Source organism: Piliocolobus tephrosceles, chromosome X, assembly GCF_002776525.5.
Source record: "Piliocolobus tephrosceles isolate RC106 chromosome X, ASM277652v3, whole genome shotgun sequence".
Lineage (NCBI taxonomy): Eukaryota > Metazoa > Chordata > Mammalia > Primates > Cercopithecidae > Piliocolobus > Piliocolobus tephrosceles.
This window is the reverse complement of record NC_045455.1, coordinates 91,696,988-91,715,046: the sequence shown is the minus strand read 5'-3', so window position 1 is coordinate 91,715,046 and position 18,059 is coordinate 91,696,988. Positions and strand designations below refer to the sequence as shown.

At 42.0% G+C, this 18,059-nt stretch overlaps 2 protein-coding genes across 3 annotated transcripts in view; both read left to right on the top strand.

Annotated features, from left to right (window-relative positions):
- Positions 1 to 2,308: 2,308 nt before the first annotated feature.
- LOC111524987 lies at positions 2,309 to 3,977 on the top strand. Its single transcript, XM_023190281.2, has 2 exons — positions 2,309 to 2,745; positions 3,448 to 3,977. Exons 1-2 carry the CDS (start codon positions 2,309 to 2,311, stop codon positions 3,710 to 3,712), a joined length of 702 nt encoding a protein of 233 aa, XP_023046049.1. The 3' UTR covers positions 3,713 to 3,977.
- TNFRSF19 (TNF receptor superfamily member 19) overlaps positions 3,078 to 18,059 on the top strand; it is an 89,985-nt gene continuing 75,003 nt past the window's right edge. Inside the window, exons 1-3 of one of the 2 annotated variants that reach the window (XM_023190279.3) lie at positions 3,078 to 3,245; positions 14,012 to 14,114; positions 17,502 to 17,612. In XM_023190279.3, coding sequence (XP_023046047.1) covers positions 14,046 to 14,114; positions 17,502 to 17,612 — 180 coding nt within the window. In that variant the 5' untranslated portion in view covers positions 3,078 to 3,245; positions 14,012 to 14,045. Of the gene's footprint in view, positions 3,246 to 14,011; positions 14,115 to 17,501; positions 17,613 to 18,059 lie in introns of those variants that run through there. The other variant, XM_023190280.2, reaches the window with a different exon arrangement.

Genomic DNA, 18,059 nt, shown 5'->3' with positions numbered 1-18,059 from the left:
TGGCTAATTTTTGTATCTTTATAGAGATGGGGTTTCGCCATGTTGGCCAGGCTGGTCCCAAACTCCTGACCTCAGCTGATCCGCTTGCCTCGGCCTTCCAAAGTGCCGGGATTACAAACGTGAGCCACCGTGCCTGGCCAACAGAATTCTTTTTATACTATCATGGTGCTCAATTGTGTGCCTGAGTTTTTGTTTAGACACTGTCTCCAAATCACGTAACACTCAAATGAAGGTAAGTGGGAACTATGGTGTTCCCTCAGCATCTGAGGGGGACTGCTTTCAGGACACCCTCTTGGATATCAAAATCTGCAGACGCTCAAGTCCCTTACAAAAAATGGTATAAATTTGCATATGCTTTGAATCATCTCTGGATTACTTATAATATCTAATACAATGTCAATGCTATGTACATAGTTGTTTAGGGAATAATGACAAAATAAAGTGTACATGTTCAGTACAGACACAACTATTCATTTTTTTTCAAATATTTTCAATCTGCAGTTGGTTGAATACATGATGTGAAATCCCTGGATGTGGAGGGCCAACTGTGTTTAAGTTAATTAGTCTCTTTAAAGAATTAGATGAATCTAACAGCTGGAGTGCCGAGGTTCAATGTCCTTTTCCTCTCCCTCAATGAACATTTATTGATTGATGCGAGGCATTGTAAGAGGATATATTGCTACTAAGAATGGCTATTTAGTGAGTGTCAGGCATTGGCTTAAGTACTTAAATACCTTATCTGTTAATACTTAACAACCATCAAGGAAGCAACTCATTTTACAGATGGAGAACCAGAAGCTTAGAGAGATGAAGTAATTTTTCCAAAGTTATGCAACTAGTAAATGAACAGGTTGGTATTGAGACCAGACTGTCAGATCCCAAGCCCATGCAGGCTAACAACAGGTTCTCTCTCTATTATGAGCTAACAGGCTAACTGGGAAGATCTGTCAAAACACATGAAATGATTCAAGAACTAATGAACTCAGTAATGTGTTACTGTCTCTAAGGACAAAAGGAGGTCAGAGAGAAGAAGAACATTTGGTTGAAGTCAGAGAAGGTAGTTCCTGAGCTGGTAGATTCAATTCCACTCAGAAAGCATTGGTTGAACATTTATCTGAATGACTGATACTGTCAGAGATGCAAATCAGAACAAAATATGCCCCTTTTCTTAAAGTGCTTTTAACTCCTTGAAGAAGAAAGTTAGTACACAGAATCTTATGACACAGGACACAGTGGGCAAGTGCTAAACAGCCACAAACCTTGGAGCAAGGAAATAAATAGGCTCAGAATTGAGGGAAAACTCGTGAGAACCGTGGCTTTTGAGCGAGGTCCTGAAACAGGAGTAAGGCAAGTAGGTAAAGCTTAGAGGTAAGATGGGAGAGCACGAAGAGGAAGTAGAGAGCAAAGGAAGGGCCACGTGGGGCAGTTTATAAAGCCTGCTCCAGAGGCGAGGCAAGTCTGGAAATAGGTGTGGGGCCTCACCTGGACATCTCGGAATGCTAATCTAAGGAGCGCAGAACCCATTCTTTACAACGAGGAGCTTCCTGTGACTCTTGAGCCAGACGGTGGCAGTGATGAAAGGCGGGAAGCAGGGTTGATGGCTGAGGCAGTGCTGTAGTGAGGGATGGGGAGGGCCTGCATGGTGGTGGAGGTGGTGGGCTCCAAGACAGAGAGGACGATGGCGGACTGCGTAAGACCTTGCAAAGGAAGATGCAGTAACTCCGCTTAGATGTGCTGAGTATCCATCGTGTGCTAGGCCCTGGGATATCAAGGAATTAGGATATGCCGTCGGGAGATCCAGTCTAGTTGGGGAAGGAAACACAGAAAAAGAAGTGACTTTTCAGGTTCAGCGGGATGTGGGAATGACTATGGTAGTGATGTGCACCAAGGGCTGGAGTCTGACCAGGTAGCCGCTGGGAGATGGGACAGGGAAGCTCACAACTGCCTTGAGGTTCAAATAAGATAATGTACATCATTTGGAAATCGTTTACCAATAAGTCGTTATTGTGGTCTGCATTCTGGATGTGTTAGATTTGAAATATACAACGTCTATCAAGGTGCGACATGGGGAATAATATTTTTAACACTGTTCACAAGTACCTAGTGTAGTGCTAGCTGTTGGAAGCTTGGGGTCACAAGCTGTGCTTTTGGGCAGTTAAATACAACAACCTATTCACTCATTCATTCAACAAATATTGATGGTGGGGCTCCAATGGGCCTTGGGGTATAGAAAAGAAACAGGGACTTGGCTCCATCCAAACAGTGCAGTTGAGTCGGGAAGTCAAAATCAACACGTGAGAAACGGTGGATGCCTCAGTACCAAAGTCATGCACGGTATCATGAACGAACAGAACAATACTGCTTGCACGTTTATAGCATTCTACTGATGGAAAAGTATTTTGTTACAGGCGTGATTCTCTTAACCCTTTCAGCAAAACTGCCCAGCCAGCCCCTGGCCCCGGCCGCGCCTCGCACGCGCTGGAGCTGCAGCTGCTGTGCAGACGCCCTTCCGCTGCGAGGGTGCGGCAGTCTCGGACCGAGCGCCTCCAGTCCTGCAGGAGGCGAACTCGGGCTTCCCCGGACTTCCCTGGGAGGCGTCCTTGGGAACGCGCGCCCGGCGAGTCCCTGCCGGCGGGGACCCGAGGTCTGCGACCTCGGCCGACCTGATCTCAGGCGCAGCAGCGCAGACCTGGCCGCCGTATCCCCTCTGGCTGGGATGCGGACCCACGCGGGAAAGGCTGAAAGGTGGGGAACACCCCGGGCGGAAAGGAAGCCTCCCTCTCTGCTCTGAAGGAAAGTCTCCCAACACAGCCATGTTCTTGGCGGTCTCCGCTCCCCCATCCCCAAGCCCCCAGTCAGCCTCACCCTCATCCGCTCCAGCAGCCGCGGGATGGGGGCTTCAAAAGACCCCGACTACAGAGCTGGCCCGGCGGACGCAGTGGGGGCTGGGCGGAGGCACAGCGAAGAGCGTGGGGGCGGGGCTCGGGACGGGGGCGGGGCCACGGTGAGGGCGGGCCTATGGTGGGCGGTGCCTTGGGCGGGGCTCCTGGTGGGCGGGGCTCCGGGGTGGCGGCCGTTGCCGGGCTACGGGAGAGCGCGGAGCCCGGCGCGGGGAGGTGCACGGCGTGCACGCTGGGCTGGACCCCTAGGCAGCCCGGCGCCCTGCGCCTTAACCAGAACGGCTCCGCGCGCCCCTGAGCCTCGGGTTCCGGCCCGGACCTGCAGCCTCCCAGGTGGCTGGGAAGGTAGGTGCTTCGCTGTGCCGGGCGCGCGGCGTCCTGCGAGGTCTTCAGCCCTCGCCCTGGTGGATCCCCGCTGGGTGGGAGCCGGGAAAGGAGGCGGCTGCCCGAGGGAGGGAGGAGCCCAGGCGGGGGCTGCTTACGGAGGGAGTACTGCGCGGCGAAGGGATCCCTCGGAGGGGCTGACCGGGTCCCGGGGCCGTGACAGGCGGCGAGGCGGCGGGAGGGAGCGTGTGAATTCACCCTGGATCCTCGCGGGCGGTGCGAGCGACGCGACCTGGACGCCTCTCCTGGATATTGTAAATAGATCTGCTTGTGAGGCTCACGACTGGGAGCCTGTCACTCTGCCCCAGTTCGACCCGGCCCCGGCGCCCGCCCGCGTCCTGCGGAGGTCCCTGAGCCCGCGCGCGGCTGCAGGAGTCTCGGGGCCGCATCCCGGGCCAGCGCGGGCGGCGGGAGAGCGTTGTCTGTGAACGGCCCAGGGTACATTCCTTCTGTGGGGAAGAGTTCCTTAGAGTTCAGCAGGAATTATCAGTACATTGATGAGTAGAGCCTGTGAGAGATGTGCAGCGTGAGAAAGCCAGCTCTTCCAATGCGTGTCAGTGTGCTAATGCCATCTCATGGAACAGAAATTTGGCGGATATACTCCTGGAGATCAAGTTTGGCGGATCAAAATTCTGTGATCTGTTTTGATGGTAGTGCACTAGTCATCCAGTCTCCGTTCACGTTTGCAAGAAATCCGTGTAATTTTTTTTGCATTTTAATAAAGGACTCAATTTGCATACAAAACCATCACCATTGTTCAGTGTTTCTTTTAACTAAAAGTTTAACCCAAGATATGCATGAAGATGTAGTTTTTACTCCAATGACAGTTTCTTTGACTACAAAAGTTTCTTTATGTAAACAGGAAACAGTTATTGTTAAACATGCCTCATGCAAAAGATGTTTTTTAGTGTTGTCCTTTCATGCTCAGATACTAAGATGCAAAAGGGAGGATTACACTGCGCTACTCAGGATTTACTCAGTACGTTTTCTGTGGTGCAGTTTCACCTTAGGCGTTTTTGCCAACGCTGCTTTCATGTAGTCTTAAAAATTCCAGGCAGTGCTTATCATCTAATTGAAAGGTATAGAACTGGAGGAGTGAGAATTGATTGAGTCCTAGTGTGGAAGACAATTTTTGACATTCACAGAAATGTGAGTACTTAAAAAGAAAGCTTCTTTGCATAATATTTGTCATATTGTTCTGAAAGTAAAACAAAACATAGAAATGCATTTTCGTTTGGAAAATATAGCCTTGGCATCAATGCATGAAGCATTATCATGAGCTCTGTTAAGTTCTTTACTTTTTAATCTATGTCTTACCACACCTACTTTATTACCAAAGCCACATGGCTTTATTGACTTTAGGAAACTTTTTTCCAAGAAGTGCTAACTCTGAGAGGTGGTGGTAGTATTTTCAGAACAATCATGAAAGTTATGTATTTCTTTGGCCGGAGTGTGCCTTACAACTTGAGTCCAGGCTGGATCTTGAATATGCAGTTATGGACACATGAAGAGTCTTATGCACTTGAAATTGCAATGTCGATGTGCCTTTTCTTTTTTTGTTTTGAGACGCTGTCTCGCTCCATCGCCCAGGCTGGAGCGCAGTGGCGAGATCTCAGCTCCCTGCAAGCTCCGCCTCCCGGGTTCCCGCCATTCTCCTGCCTCAGCCTCCCGAGTAGCTGGGACTTCAGGCTCCCGCCACCACACTCGGCTAATTTTTTTGTATTTTTAGTAGAGACGGGGTTTCACCGTGTTAGCCAGGATGGTCTCGATCTCCTGACCTTGTGATCCGCCCGCCTTGGCCTTCCCAAGTGCTAGGATTACAGGCGTGAGCCACAGCGCCTGGCTGTTGATGTGCCTTTTCCATCCAGAAGACTGAATAAGGAACATTACTCACATGTAAAAGTAGCTGTAAAAGAGATTTTTTTTTTAAAGGAACAGAACTTCTTTTTAACTTCAGATGATAATAGGCTTTTTACATATATTTTATAATGGAAAATTGATTGCGACATGTAATGTCACATGCTGTCTTTAATTTCCTAGTTATAGTTCTGTTATATGAATTTAGGGCATGTTGGGGACTTTTTAAACATAAGTGAGGAATTCAGCTAACATAAAAAGAATTTGAGTCTCATTTTTTACCTATTGCAACCTCTGAACCTATGCTGAATTCAATCCCCTGTGGCCAATTCTACCCCTCAAAAATTAACACGATTCAAACAAAAACTGCAGGCATCTTTAGTACGTGAAAAAAGCCAAAGCCCTTTTAAAACTGATGAATCAATATTTAAAGTCAAACATTAAAAAGTCTGGAAAAGGCCAACATATTCTATTTGTGTTGACTACAGATTGAATACGAATGCCCACTTGAATAAAACACTCCCAGTAAATACATTGACAGCTGCCTGTGCGATAAGAGAGCCAGGGAACAGTTAAATGTATTTGTCTTGTGGCAGCTGATTGTTAAGTATTCACAGGCTTTTAAAAGTAGCCTTCTAGTGGAGAGGAGAGGAATGGATAGGGACAGGTTTGTTAATGGCTACAAAATTATAGCTGGATAGAAGGAATAAATTCTAGTGTTCTGTAGCATTGTCGGGTGAATATAGTTAACAAGTTGTTGTGTATTTTCAAAAATCTGGAAGAGGATTTTGAATGTTCCCAACATAAAGAAAAAATAAAGATTTGATGCCTGGCGCGGTGGCTCACGTCTGTAATCCCAGCACTTTGGGAGGCTGAGGCAGGTGGATCACGAGGTCAGGAGATCGAGACCATCCTGGCTAACATGGTGAAACACCATCTCTACTAAAAATACAAAAAAATTAGCTGGGCATGGTGGCGGGCGCCTGTAGTCCCAGCTACTCAGGAGGCTGAGGCAGGAGAATGGCGTGAACCCGGGAGGTGGAGCTTGCAGTGAACCGAGATCGCGCCACTGCACTCCAGCCTGGGCGACAGTGCCAGACTCCGTCTCAAAATAAATAAATAAATAAATAAAATAAAGATTTGAGATGATGCATATGTGAATTACCCCGATTTGATCATTACACATTGTATACATATATTAAAATATCACTCTGTCTCTGATAAATATTACAATTATTACATGTCAACTGAAATTCAACAAAACTAACAACCTTAGTGAGATTGACTGACATATAGTAAGTGGCATATATTTAAATTTATAATTAGGTAAGCTTTGACATACGGTGAAACTGCCAACACAATCCTGATGGTGAACACATAAAACACACCCAAAAGTTTCCTTACAGCTCGTTGTAATCCCTTTCTTCCATATTTTCTTGACCTCTTCACACCCCTGACAACCTCTGATCTGCTTTGTCGTTATGTATCAGTTTGCATTTTCTAGAATTTCATATACATGTAATCGTATAGTATGTCATTTTGGGAGGAGGGGTCTGGCTTCTTTCACTCACAATAATTATTTTGAGATTCATCCATATTATTACAGGTATCAAAAAATAAATAATTTTTATTGCTGACTAGTGTTCCATTGCATGCACCATAACTTATTTCTTGACTTGTTTATGGACACATGGTTGTTTTCAGTTGTTAGCTATTATATATAAAACTGCTATGCACATTCACGTGCAACTTTTTGTACAAAAGTTTACTTTCCAAAATATTGGGAGAAGAATGTCTAGGTAATATTAAAGGTGTGTGCTTAACATTTTAAGAAATGTCCAAATGGTTTTCCAAAGTGGTTGTTATACTTTCATTTCTAGTAACAGTGTATGAGAGTTCGAATGCTCCAAATCTTCACCAACAATGGTGTGACCAGATGTTGTATTTTAGACATTCAAATAAGTAGGCCATCATAGTTCATTGTGGATTTAATTTTCATCACTCCAATGGCTAAAAATGTTGGACCAAAAAAAAAAAAAAATGATAAAGTAGCCCTCTAGGTGAAGAAAAATAAAATTAAAGTAGGTACGAACAGAATTTTTTTTTTCATGATTTAGTGGTTGAGTAGTGAGCTCTTGCTATGTTATGTGTCTAAAATGTTTACATTTAAAAGTAAGATGTTTAAATAATATTGGGTTATCTTCTAGTCCACATGTCACATAATATGTACTTTTTTTAAACGAAAGTTTTAAAACCTGGATTTTAAAAAGAGAACAACTACCCTTCAGCAATTACAGAAGACAAAGGAACTTGTGTATCTAAAGACTGAATGTTACTTAGCAGCTCTTTGGTCAGCTTGGATTGGTCACATATGGGGAAACTGGGAAATAATAGGGGCTACTTAACACTGCAGAAGAACATTACAGATGGTGTAAAGAGTGGTTTTGGAATCTATCCAGACTGCCTTCTAAAATAAAAATTTAAACAGCTGTGTTTGAGAGATGGGTATGCACAATTCTTGTAAGAAAAACTGTGTAGATGTTTGAGGTCCCCTTAGTCTCTGATGCTACCATTGTTCCATTTGTATTTTAGGGTAGAGAAACATTCATGAATTTTGGGAAAAGCACATTAGTTACAATATGCTTGTTGACTGAACATTTTGAGAATTCTGACAGTGATTTTCCTAATGCAAAGATGATAAAATATACAACGTAGAGAAATAAAAAGAATTAGTCTCAGAAAACCCTGCACTGGGTTATTTTTTGTTGTTGTTTTTCTTTTTATTTGTTTTTTCTTTATATCTTTAGGGTTTTGGGGAACAGGTGGTATTTGGTGACATGAGTAAGTTCTTTAGCAGTGATTTGTGAGATTTTGGTGCACCCATCACCCGGGCAGTATATGCTGACCCCAATTTGTAGCCTTTTATCCCTCATCCCCCTCCACCCTTCCCCCCAAGTCCCCAAAGTCTATTGTATCATTTTTATGCCTTTGCATCCTCATAGCTTAGCTCCCACTTGTGAGTAAGAACATATGATGTTTGGTTTTCCATTCCTGAGTTAACTTCACTTTAAATAATAATCTCCAGTCCCATCCAGATTGCTGTGAATGCCATTAATTCATTCCTTTTTATGGATGAGTAGTATTCCGTCATATATATATATATGTATATATATATATACACACACATACACATATATATACACACCACAGTTTTTTTTAGCCACTCATTGATTGATGGGCATTTGGGCTGGTTACATATTTTTGCAGCTATGAATTGTGCTGCTATAAACATGCGTGTGCAAGTATCTTTTTCGTATAATGAATTCTTTTCCCCGGGTAGATACCCAGCAGTGGGATTGCTGGATCTAGGTTAAGTTTTATTAAAAAAAAAAAAATTAGGAGCCTAATAGAGGCCCTTACTGTTTTGAACTTTGGGAGAACTGGAGATACTGTATTTGGCAGCAGAAAATTTTTAAGCTTTTAGGGTTTTTAGTAGAAAATACCTTATAATTTGAAAAAGAGAAACCGTTCTCATTTCCCAGCCAATAACAATATGTATCTTCTTATCACAGCACACCTTTGTACGTTTCTAGGCTACAAAGAGGTCTGCCAAATCTATTATGTAAGAAGAATGATTTTCAGAATATAGTGAGGTTGAAGGCTAAGATACAGAATAGCTAGAAGCTGGCGGTTATTGTTTTGTTTGGAAATAGCACTACTCTAAATTTCTAATTAATGTTTTATTCTCCTTGCCTGTGGGACTGGCAGTATTTCTAAGTCATTTGTGATTATGTTGTGCCATTAAAATGTCAAAGGCTGTATTTATAGCATTGACTTTATTTCAGTGCTGGTTTATAAATTGTAAAACTGCCAGTTTAATGTCGACATTTTAAAAATGTTTCATCTTACTACGTATTAGAAAAAGCATATGAGTTGACTATAGTTTCATTACATAGTGTGAATACAGTTTTTTAGATGAAAACTGTTACCAATTGCATGCACTGTATCTGTTGGATAATAAATAGCTTTTAAGAGATAGGAAAAAAAGAAAATTAATTAATTTATTCTGAAAAAAAGTATCCAGATTATTAGAATTATTACAAAGCACGTATGTTTTGATCATTTACACCATCAGAAATATAGATGATTCTCAGAAAGGTTAATGATTGTAAGATAATTTTCTTTCTCATTATCACCATTCTTCCTCCTTAGTGATTCTTGTCTATATTAGAGCACTACCTTCGAGAAATGGGGTTCTGCCCTGGATTTGTTCTACCACAGTGACTTGAATTTCAACCTCAGGTTCTATTTGCTCAGATTTTTCACATATATTATTTTGTCCCTTAGAACTCTGAGAGGTAAACTGTTATGCCTAATGAATGAATTCCTTTCTTCACTTAGCATGCATTGGGCACATATTGTGAGTTACAGTTCTATGGTGAAATCACAGCTTTTGTCAGTAAGCCCTCAAACCTTATTTGATTGGAGGTCAACTCCAGTTGCTGGCTTGGTGGTAAAATGAGGGAAGGGAGCCCAGTGTGACCGTGGGGAGTGGTGGAGACTAGTGCACTAAAGAAATGTCCTTCCTTGTAAGGGACAACTAATCGTTAGCTCTGGCTCATGTTACCTTGATGTGGGACTCAAGGCTGTCAGATTGTCTAATTTTTCAAGAACATTCTTCATTTTTATTATTGAAAACAAATGTTAAAGATTAAGTGTTGCAGTGACTAAAGAAAATAAATGCTGACCAGGTGCAACAAAAAGGCTAGAAAGAGAGAAGTAACCAGGTAATTATGCAGTGAGTGGAAGTCCAGTGTGCTGTGGAAGCAGAAAGAAGAGATGCTGATGCAGATTTAAGGGGATTCCAGAAGACCTGTGACAGGCTGGGGGCAGGCATTGTAGAGGACTGGACAGTTGAGGGATCTGCTGGTGGAAGCAGTCACTGTGGTTTGAGATCCAGGGGTCCACCCAGCCAATCAGAGATGAAGCCCGGAGCTGCTCCTCCCCAGCAGTGCTCCCCTGTCTCTGCGTGGTGACACACTAGCACAGGTGTTCATGATTTTGGACAAGAAGGCACAAGGGGTGTGCATTGTAACACTTAGTGGATTTATCTTAGCGGGAGGCCAGTTAGGACACATCCGTGTTAGTTACCATTCACTCAAACGAGCAGGCTGAGCAGCTTTGAGAAGCAGCCACACTGTGTGCAGCTGAGCATGTTTCCCTGCTCTGCACTTGGGGTTCGTGTCCCTTCTTCTTTGCATGCTCCGGATCCTGCCAAGCTGCATATTGTCGTTGAATAGCAGATATTGAGGCTGCCATTTCATGCTCATGGAATACAGTAAACCAGGCATCCTTAGTCTTCTCCTTAGTGCTTATGTGAGGCCAGTTTCTCTGCACATGCCCTCCAAGAAATGCATGCTAGACTGTTACAGATGCTGTGGAGACTGGAGGTTTTGGCAAACTATAAAAACCCCAGCAGCCAGACCCATGGTACATAATCTCAGTCATTTGTAGGGCTTGTGCTTGCTAAATCATCCCTAAATAAATAGAACACTGAAGCATATAAAAGCATTTTTCTGTCTTTGGGCCAGACCCTGGATGTCCAGAATTTAAAAATAGTTTTAATAAATAACCTTTTGATTGCCTTATTTTTATTTTAAATATTATTACTTAAACGCTTAAGCTATTTCATGAAATTTTCCTTCTGTTTATGAATGCCAAAGAATTTCATTCCACTTCAGGAAATTCAAGGTCACACTTACAACCGTCCACCAGCTAAATTGTTTATTTCTAAAATACTCCTAGGCCAGGCTATGTCAAAAGGTGTTTTGGAGATCACTACCTTGGCCAAGCTGCGAGCTCCTTTGAAGGAACAAGTTGTAGTGTCTTCTAGAGTAGTCCTGCCTCCTTTCAGGCACCTAACAACCGTTTAACCAATGTTTGTTGAATAAATAAATACATGATTAAATGTGTTATTGCATTATGTGTCTCTCATCAGTTTTGTTGAGGTAGCCCTGCTGTCCTGAATGGCAGGAGTCATTGGATGCTGGTGATGGGTTAGGACACAAGCCTAGGTCAGCATGGCGGGATGCTGAGCAGGCATGAACTGGATTTGATTTCCACTGGTTCTAGTATTTGTTTCCTTTGACCTTCAGTTTTCTCTTCCATCATAGGGGATAAATGTCTACTTTAGAGTGTGGTAGAAAGCTTAAAAAAGCTATGCTTTATTTTATTTATTTATTTTTTTTGAGACAGAGTCTTGCTCTGTCGCCCAGGCTGGAGTGCGGTGGCGCCATCTCAGCTCACTGCAAGCTCCGCCTCCCGGGTTCACGCCATTCTCCTGCCTCAGCTTCCCGAGTAGCTGGGACCACAGGCGCCCACCACTACACCCGGCTAATTTTTTGTATTTTTAGTAGAGACGGGGTTTCACTGTGTTGGCCAGGACGGTCTCGATCTCCTGACCTCGTGATCCGCCCGCCTCAGCCTCCCGAAGTGCTGGGATGACAGGCGTGAGCCGCCGAAGCTGTGCTTTTTTAAAGCATTAGCACAGTACTCAACATTATAAATGCTTGGTTCAGACTCTTGGTGGATTCTTAGTCTTCAGATGCCGTCTGCAGGCTCCTGGGTCCCGCGGGCTAAAACGCTGCTGCCACTTTACTGCGGCTGCCTAGATGCCTCCTCTTGTCCGATGGATCACAGTCTTCGAGGACTGTCACATGCTAACAGATCGTTTGATCGTTCATAATGTCATTAACATGAAGGACAATAATAGTTGCTAACACTTCTATAGCACTTATCATGTGTCAGAAACAGTTTATATCAGCTAATTCTCCTGAAAGTGCTTTACAGCTGTTAAACTAATTCCTCACAGCAATTTCAGGAGGTAGGTACTATCAGTCTGCCCCATTTACAGATGAGGAAACTGAGACTCAGGGTTAAGGAACTTATGCCCAGTTGCACAGCTCGTAAGTGGTGGTCTCAATAACAACAGCAGCGGTAACAGCATCAGTAACTGCTCCAGGCGCTGGGCTCGGCACTTTGTATTAGCCCAGTTAGTCCTCACAACGCCCCTGTGAGATGGGTTCTATTTTTGTCTCCTTATGAATGGGTGGCATCAAAGTGACAATGTTAAGAAGTGCTTCACGATTTGTCTGTCTTTTTCAGTAGTTAGTGTAGCATCCCACTAGACGATTCTATCCAAACTAATCGCTCGAATATGGTATGTGCTGACTGACTTGTCAATCTCTTTGTCTCCTATTTTGTGTAAATGCTTTGGCATTATCCCTGTTGTTTCTTATTAGTTTTAATTCCACCTAAATTACACATTTTTTACTTTTAAAACGGAATACATTTTTAAAAATTTAAGATCGTATCATAAAAGAAATAACCTGAAGCATGCACTTCAAAGAATGTGATTTTTATCTTCTCACCCTAACCCTGTGTCTACACAAGCAGTAAGTTGCATGGTTGGGTAATTGCTGGATGATTTTGAGATATGCCAGCGGGGAAAAAAGTTATGACCAAGGAGCTGGAAAAGTGAAAAAAGCTGTTTGAATTCACTTCAAATGGGTCATTCACTCAACAAAGGTAAATGCTTTTTCATTGCCCTGGCAATGTGACCTGCTCAGGCAGTGGCCGTGGTTCATCTGGGTTCAGCCACTCCGGGGTACCCATCAGCTCACTCCGGTAGCTGCTCAGCCCGCAGCTCTGCCCCCTCTGCCTGCTTTGTTGTTGCCGTCGTTGTTTTTCTTGAGCTCTTTGCCCGTGGTTCTGGTTCTGTGCTCCGATTTCTTTCTAAGTCAGATGATCCACTTGGGATCTGTTAGTTTTGGAAACTTCAACTTTAAAGGAAACAGAACCGCTGTTTCTCTACCTGATGGAGCAGCCAGATGAGGCTTCGCTTTTTCTTTTTGATCTCTTCTGTGGACATGTGTGGATCTGTAAAACAAAGCCAGATTTGGTTCTACATTTTAGATAATTCCTGGTAAAGATAAAAAGGCTTGGTTTATCTTTTATTGAAACGTTGGGTTAGTGCCTGTGATTTCATTACTCGTAAACGACTTTTAGATGTTTTAAGATGAATGCTTATTTTTCTGCTGTACATACTTTGCACCGTACTGGTTTGGGAAAGAAGTCACAAATGTGAAATGTTATCTGTCTCCTTCTTAGTGGAAGACAAAGTTGTCAAGATACAAACCTAGTGTCTTCATTTAATAACACATTGTCTGTCAGGGCGTATGTGACACAGTAGATGTAGGAACGGATGCTCCACCTGGGTTTGCATCCAGGTGTGCCTCTTACTAGCAGTGTGACCTTGGGCAGGTTACTTAGCCCTCTCTGAGTCCATTTCCCCATCGCTAAAATGGGAATATTGACAGGATCTACCTTCTAGAGTGGTTGTGAGGATTAAGTGAGTTAGCATGCTGAAAATAGTACCTGGCACATAGTGCCTAGTAAGGGTTGTTATTTTATCACTATCATTACCCTGTTGGCATTGTCTAAACCCACATAAATGGGAGGTTTACATAGTCACTATTTGAATAGAATTTCATGCTGAGTGAAGTAGATTGGCCGCTGTAAAGACAGGGGTAGGAAATATCAATAAAGGCGGGTGTAGCCTGGAAACTCAGAGCCTGTAAGAGTTTTGAATGTTATGTATAGGTAAACAGAGCTTCAATTCTCATAGTATGAATTATAAAAGAATTACATATTATTTGTCTGTTTTCTTTTTTAAAGGTGGTTTCTTTTAAAACACAAATAATATTTATTACTTAGTCTGTGTAGTAAGTGGTAAATATTATATAGTAAACAGAGCACAGTCACTGATGTTTTTCGTATCAACTGCATCTTCCTTTCTATCTTTTATTTAGAACTCTCCAACAATAAATCCATTTGATAAGAACGATGGCTTTAAAGGTGCTACTACAACAAGAGAAAACGTTTTTCACTCTTTTAGTATTACTAGGCTATTTGGTAAGTAAACTCTTTTTTTCCTTAATAAAAATATGGTGAAAGAATTCATGTACTAATAAGTAGTAGCAGTACCAAAATCATTTTATTTTTTATTTAAATATATTTTTTTTTTTTTGAGACAACATCTTGCTCTTTTGCCCAGGCTGGAGTGCAGTGGTGCAATCTTGGCTCACTGTAACCTCTGCCTCCCAGGTTCAAGCAGTTCTCCTGCTTCAGGGTCCCAAGTCACTGGGATTACAGACACCTACCACCCCTCCCAGCTAATTTTTGTATTTTTAGTAGAGATGGGGTTTCACCATGTTGTCCAGGCTGATCTTGAATTCCTGACCTCAGGTGATCTGCCTGCTTCGGCCTCCCAAACTGCTGGGATTACAGGCATGAGCCACCACACCTGGCCCAAAATAATTTTCTATTTCTGATCCAATATTATGTTTTTATCTCTTTCAAATGGCATTTTATTATTTTTGCATGTAATTAATAAGTGAAGGATTGTGGCTTATTCATGATGTTTGTAACAATTGTTGAAATTATCTTATTTAAGTGTAGGTGAAGTCATAAAATTGCAGTGTTACTTGTGGCACTATGACAACGATATTATTTTGCCTTTATAGGCATATATCTCTTGTAATGTATGCCAGAAGCTAAAAGACCATAAAATCTAATTTGGAGCCCATGACCTACACAGTTTATGAATAATTTAGAATAGGTTTTTAGAAGTTATTATTTTATATAGTTGTTTATATTCTTCTTGGTTCCAAAAAGCATGAAAAACAGATGGAAAATTTTAATGTTTGAAAGTTTGACAGATTTATGAAGGTGCTCAAAAGAACAAAATGTATTTAATCTAGAGATAAAATAATGGTCTACAGATATATAAAGAAAGATTTACACTGAAGACAATATGCAAAGTTTTCTTGAAAGACAAAGTTAAGCTGGATGCTGTGGCTCATGCTTGCAATCCCAGCACTTTGGGATCATTTGAGGTGCAGAGTTCAATACCAGCTTGGCCAACATGGTGAGACCCCATCTTTACTAAAAATACAAAAATTAACTAGGTGTGGTGGTGTGCACCTGTAATCCCAGCTACTTGGGAGGCTGAGGTAGGAGAATCGCTTGAACATGAGAGGCGGAGGTTGCAGTCAGCTGAGATCACACCACTGCACTCTAGCCTGGGTGACAGAGCGAGATTGCATCTCAGAAATAAAGAGATAAATAAAAATAAAAAATAGAGACAGAGTGGGATTCAGGTGAATGTAGGAGAGCTTCCTTTCTGTAATTGGAGGCTGTTAGACATTGAATAATGGTCTAAGAGGAAGGTTATGTAATTTATTTCTCTTTACAGTCTCTTTGTGGTGGAAGGGAAGCTCCTATGCCTTATAAATAAGTAAACTCCTCCAAGACTGAGAGTTGAGGAGGAGTTGAGGCAAGAGTCTTCACAGCCTTAAAAAATTTTCTTTCTTTCTTTTTTTTTTTTTTTTTTTGAGACAGAGTCTCACTTTATCACCAGGCTGGAGTGCAGTGGTGCGATTTTGGCTCACTGCAACCTCCACTTCCCGGGTTCAAGTGATTCTCCTGCCTCAGCCTTCCCAAGTAGATGGGACTACAGGTGCGCACCACCGCACCTAGCTAATTTTTGTATTTTTAGTAGAGACAAGGTTTCACCATGTTAGCCAGGATGGTCTCAATCTCTTGACCTCGTGATCCGCCCACCTTGGCCTCCCAAGGTGCTGGGATTATAGGCGTGAGCCACTGTGCCTCGCCGCCTCAAAGAATTTTCTAGTCTCAAATCTCACCTTGAATTCTTCCTCTTGCTTGCCCTAGATATTAAACCTTTGACCTTAAAGAGGTTGTTAAATAACTTCACGATATTCCTGCTTCAAGGTGGAGGAGGTTTGTACAGAATTATATGCATCACAATATCCTGTGCTCAACTGTGTGGTAAACATTAGACAGAACAGCAGTGTCTGTTCCCCTAGTTCCTTCTAAGATTTTCAGCGTTCACTAAGGAAAACAGAACCGCATCAGTAGCACTATTCAGGGCATTCTTGCTTAGAATAAGAGGTTGGACCAAATGTCTTCACCAATTCTGTGATGTTGGTAATACCAACATTATTTATTAAATACTGTCTGTTAAGCAGATAACATACTTTGCTAGGATGATATCATACAAGGATAACTTGTTTTCAGAGAAAATAAGAGAGAAAAGCTATATTTTGGAAAATGACAAATAACCTTTGTTTTTGCCTAAGTATAAATTTTCCCTTTAAGTCCTGTGCTGTGAACCAAAGTATACTGTTAGGTCCCAGGCAGGGCTCACTGGTAATCATTAAAGGCATAAGCTCAGATTTCAATGGCACTTCTGCTTTGAGGAGTCCCGAGAGTTGGGCCACTACTGCCATCTTTATCATCATCACCAAGAATTTTACTGGTGTCCTGATTGTTAGAAATTATTATTTGAAAGACAGCCTCTAAGGAAATGTAGTTCAGTTGAAAAGGGTTGAAACGTGCTCATCAAAACCGCGTGGCAGATAAGTCTAAATGATAATTGCAAAGTTCTTGTGGCTGTACTCTTGTGGCTATACTAATCTGTTCAATTTATTTAATTCATTATACTTGAATATGTTTATATTTCTTACAGATGAAAAAAAATTTTTTTTTTTTTTTGAGACGGAGTCTCGCTCTGTCACCCAGGCTGGAGTGCAGTGGCTGGATCTCAGCTCACTGCAAGCTCCGCCTCCTGGGTTTACGCCATTCTCCTGCCTCAGCCTCCCGAGTAGCTGGGACTACAGGCGCCCACCACCTCGCCGGCTAGTTTTTTTGTATTTTTTTTAGTAGAGACGGGGTTTCACTGCATTAGCCAGGATGGTCCCGATCTCCTGACCTCGTGATCCGCCCGTCTTGGCCTCCCAAAGTGCTGGGATTACAGGCTTGAGCCACCGCGCCCGGCCTGAAAAAATTTTTTAATTCAGATTTTTTTCTGGTAGCAAAAGGACCTTGGGTCATATATCAAACAAAGTCATAACTGTTTTTTGCTTTTAAATATCTTCTTACTTAGAGAAGAGAACAGCTCCTAAGTCATGTCGTATCTTGGGTCCCAGAAGGGTTTCTGAGGAGGATAGCAGTTAATTCCAAGAAAATGGCACACCCTGTTTAGAGAACCAATGAGTATTCTCTGGAATACAGAGAAGAATTTGGCTTATTGATTTAGTTGTTCCACTGACTTATTCAAAAAGTGGGTTTTCTTCCTAAAGTGAACATTGAATTGACTCTGAAGTGATATTTACATTCAGTGATTGTGTGACTAATATTGAAAATATTGTTCCTTTCTTGCAAAAAAATATGTTTAACATACTTTAAGATAACATTTTGTTAAATTTTTTTTTTCAGTCATGTAAAGTGATTTGTGAAACAGGAGACTGTAGACAACAAGAATTCAGGGATCGTTCTGGAAATTGTGTTCAGTGCAGCCAGTGTGGGCCAGGCCTGGAGTTGTCTAAGGTATATTGGATACATGGCAAAGTTGTATATCTGTGTTTGTCAAATGCATTCTTCTTCTTCTTCTTCTTTTTTAATGCATTCTTCTTAACTAAATTATTTGAGTTAATTATTAATGAAGCTTTGGATACCATGACAGAATTATTGGATTATTATGTCACTTTGGCCAAATATCATACAATTCCCTTTTTAATACTTTTGATTCATGTGTCTTACTGAGATAAATAGGTTCTGAAACCCAGAATTCAACAGATGTCATTGTTTTATATAATTTAAGATTTGTAGTATTTCACTAAAACAATACAATTTTACAGGTTTATTTGCATTCATCAATAACAACCACAATTCCATTGAAGATTTAAAACTAAGGCTTTATGGGCTGGCTAGCAAGCTGGCTGAATAGAAACAGCTCTGATCTGTAGCTCCTAGTGAGACCAATGCAGAAGGCAG

Bases quoted from the DNA above. Each gene is read 5' to 3' on its own strand.
- LOC111524987 (XM_023190281.2), top strand. From the start codon at position 2,309: ATGCCTCAGTACCAAAGTCATGCACGGTATCATGAACGAACAGAACAA. The intron at 2,746-3,447 runs GTGGGGAACACC...GGGCCGTGACAG, and splicing joins CACGCGGGAAAGGCTGAAAG to GCGGCGAGGCGGCGGGAGGG.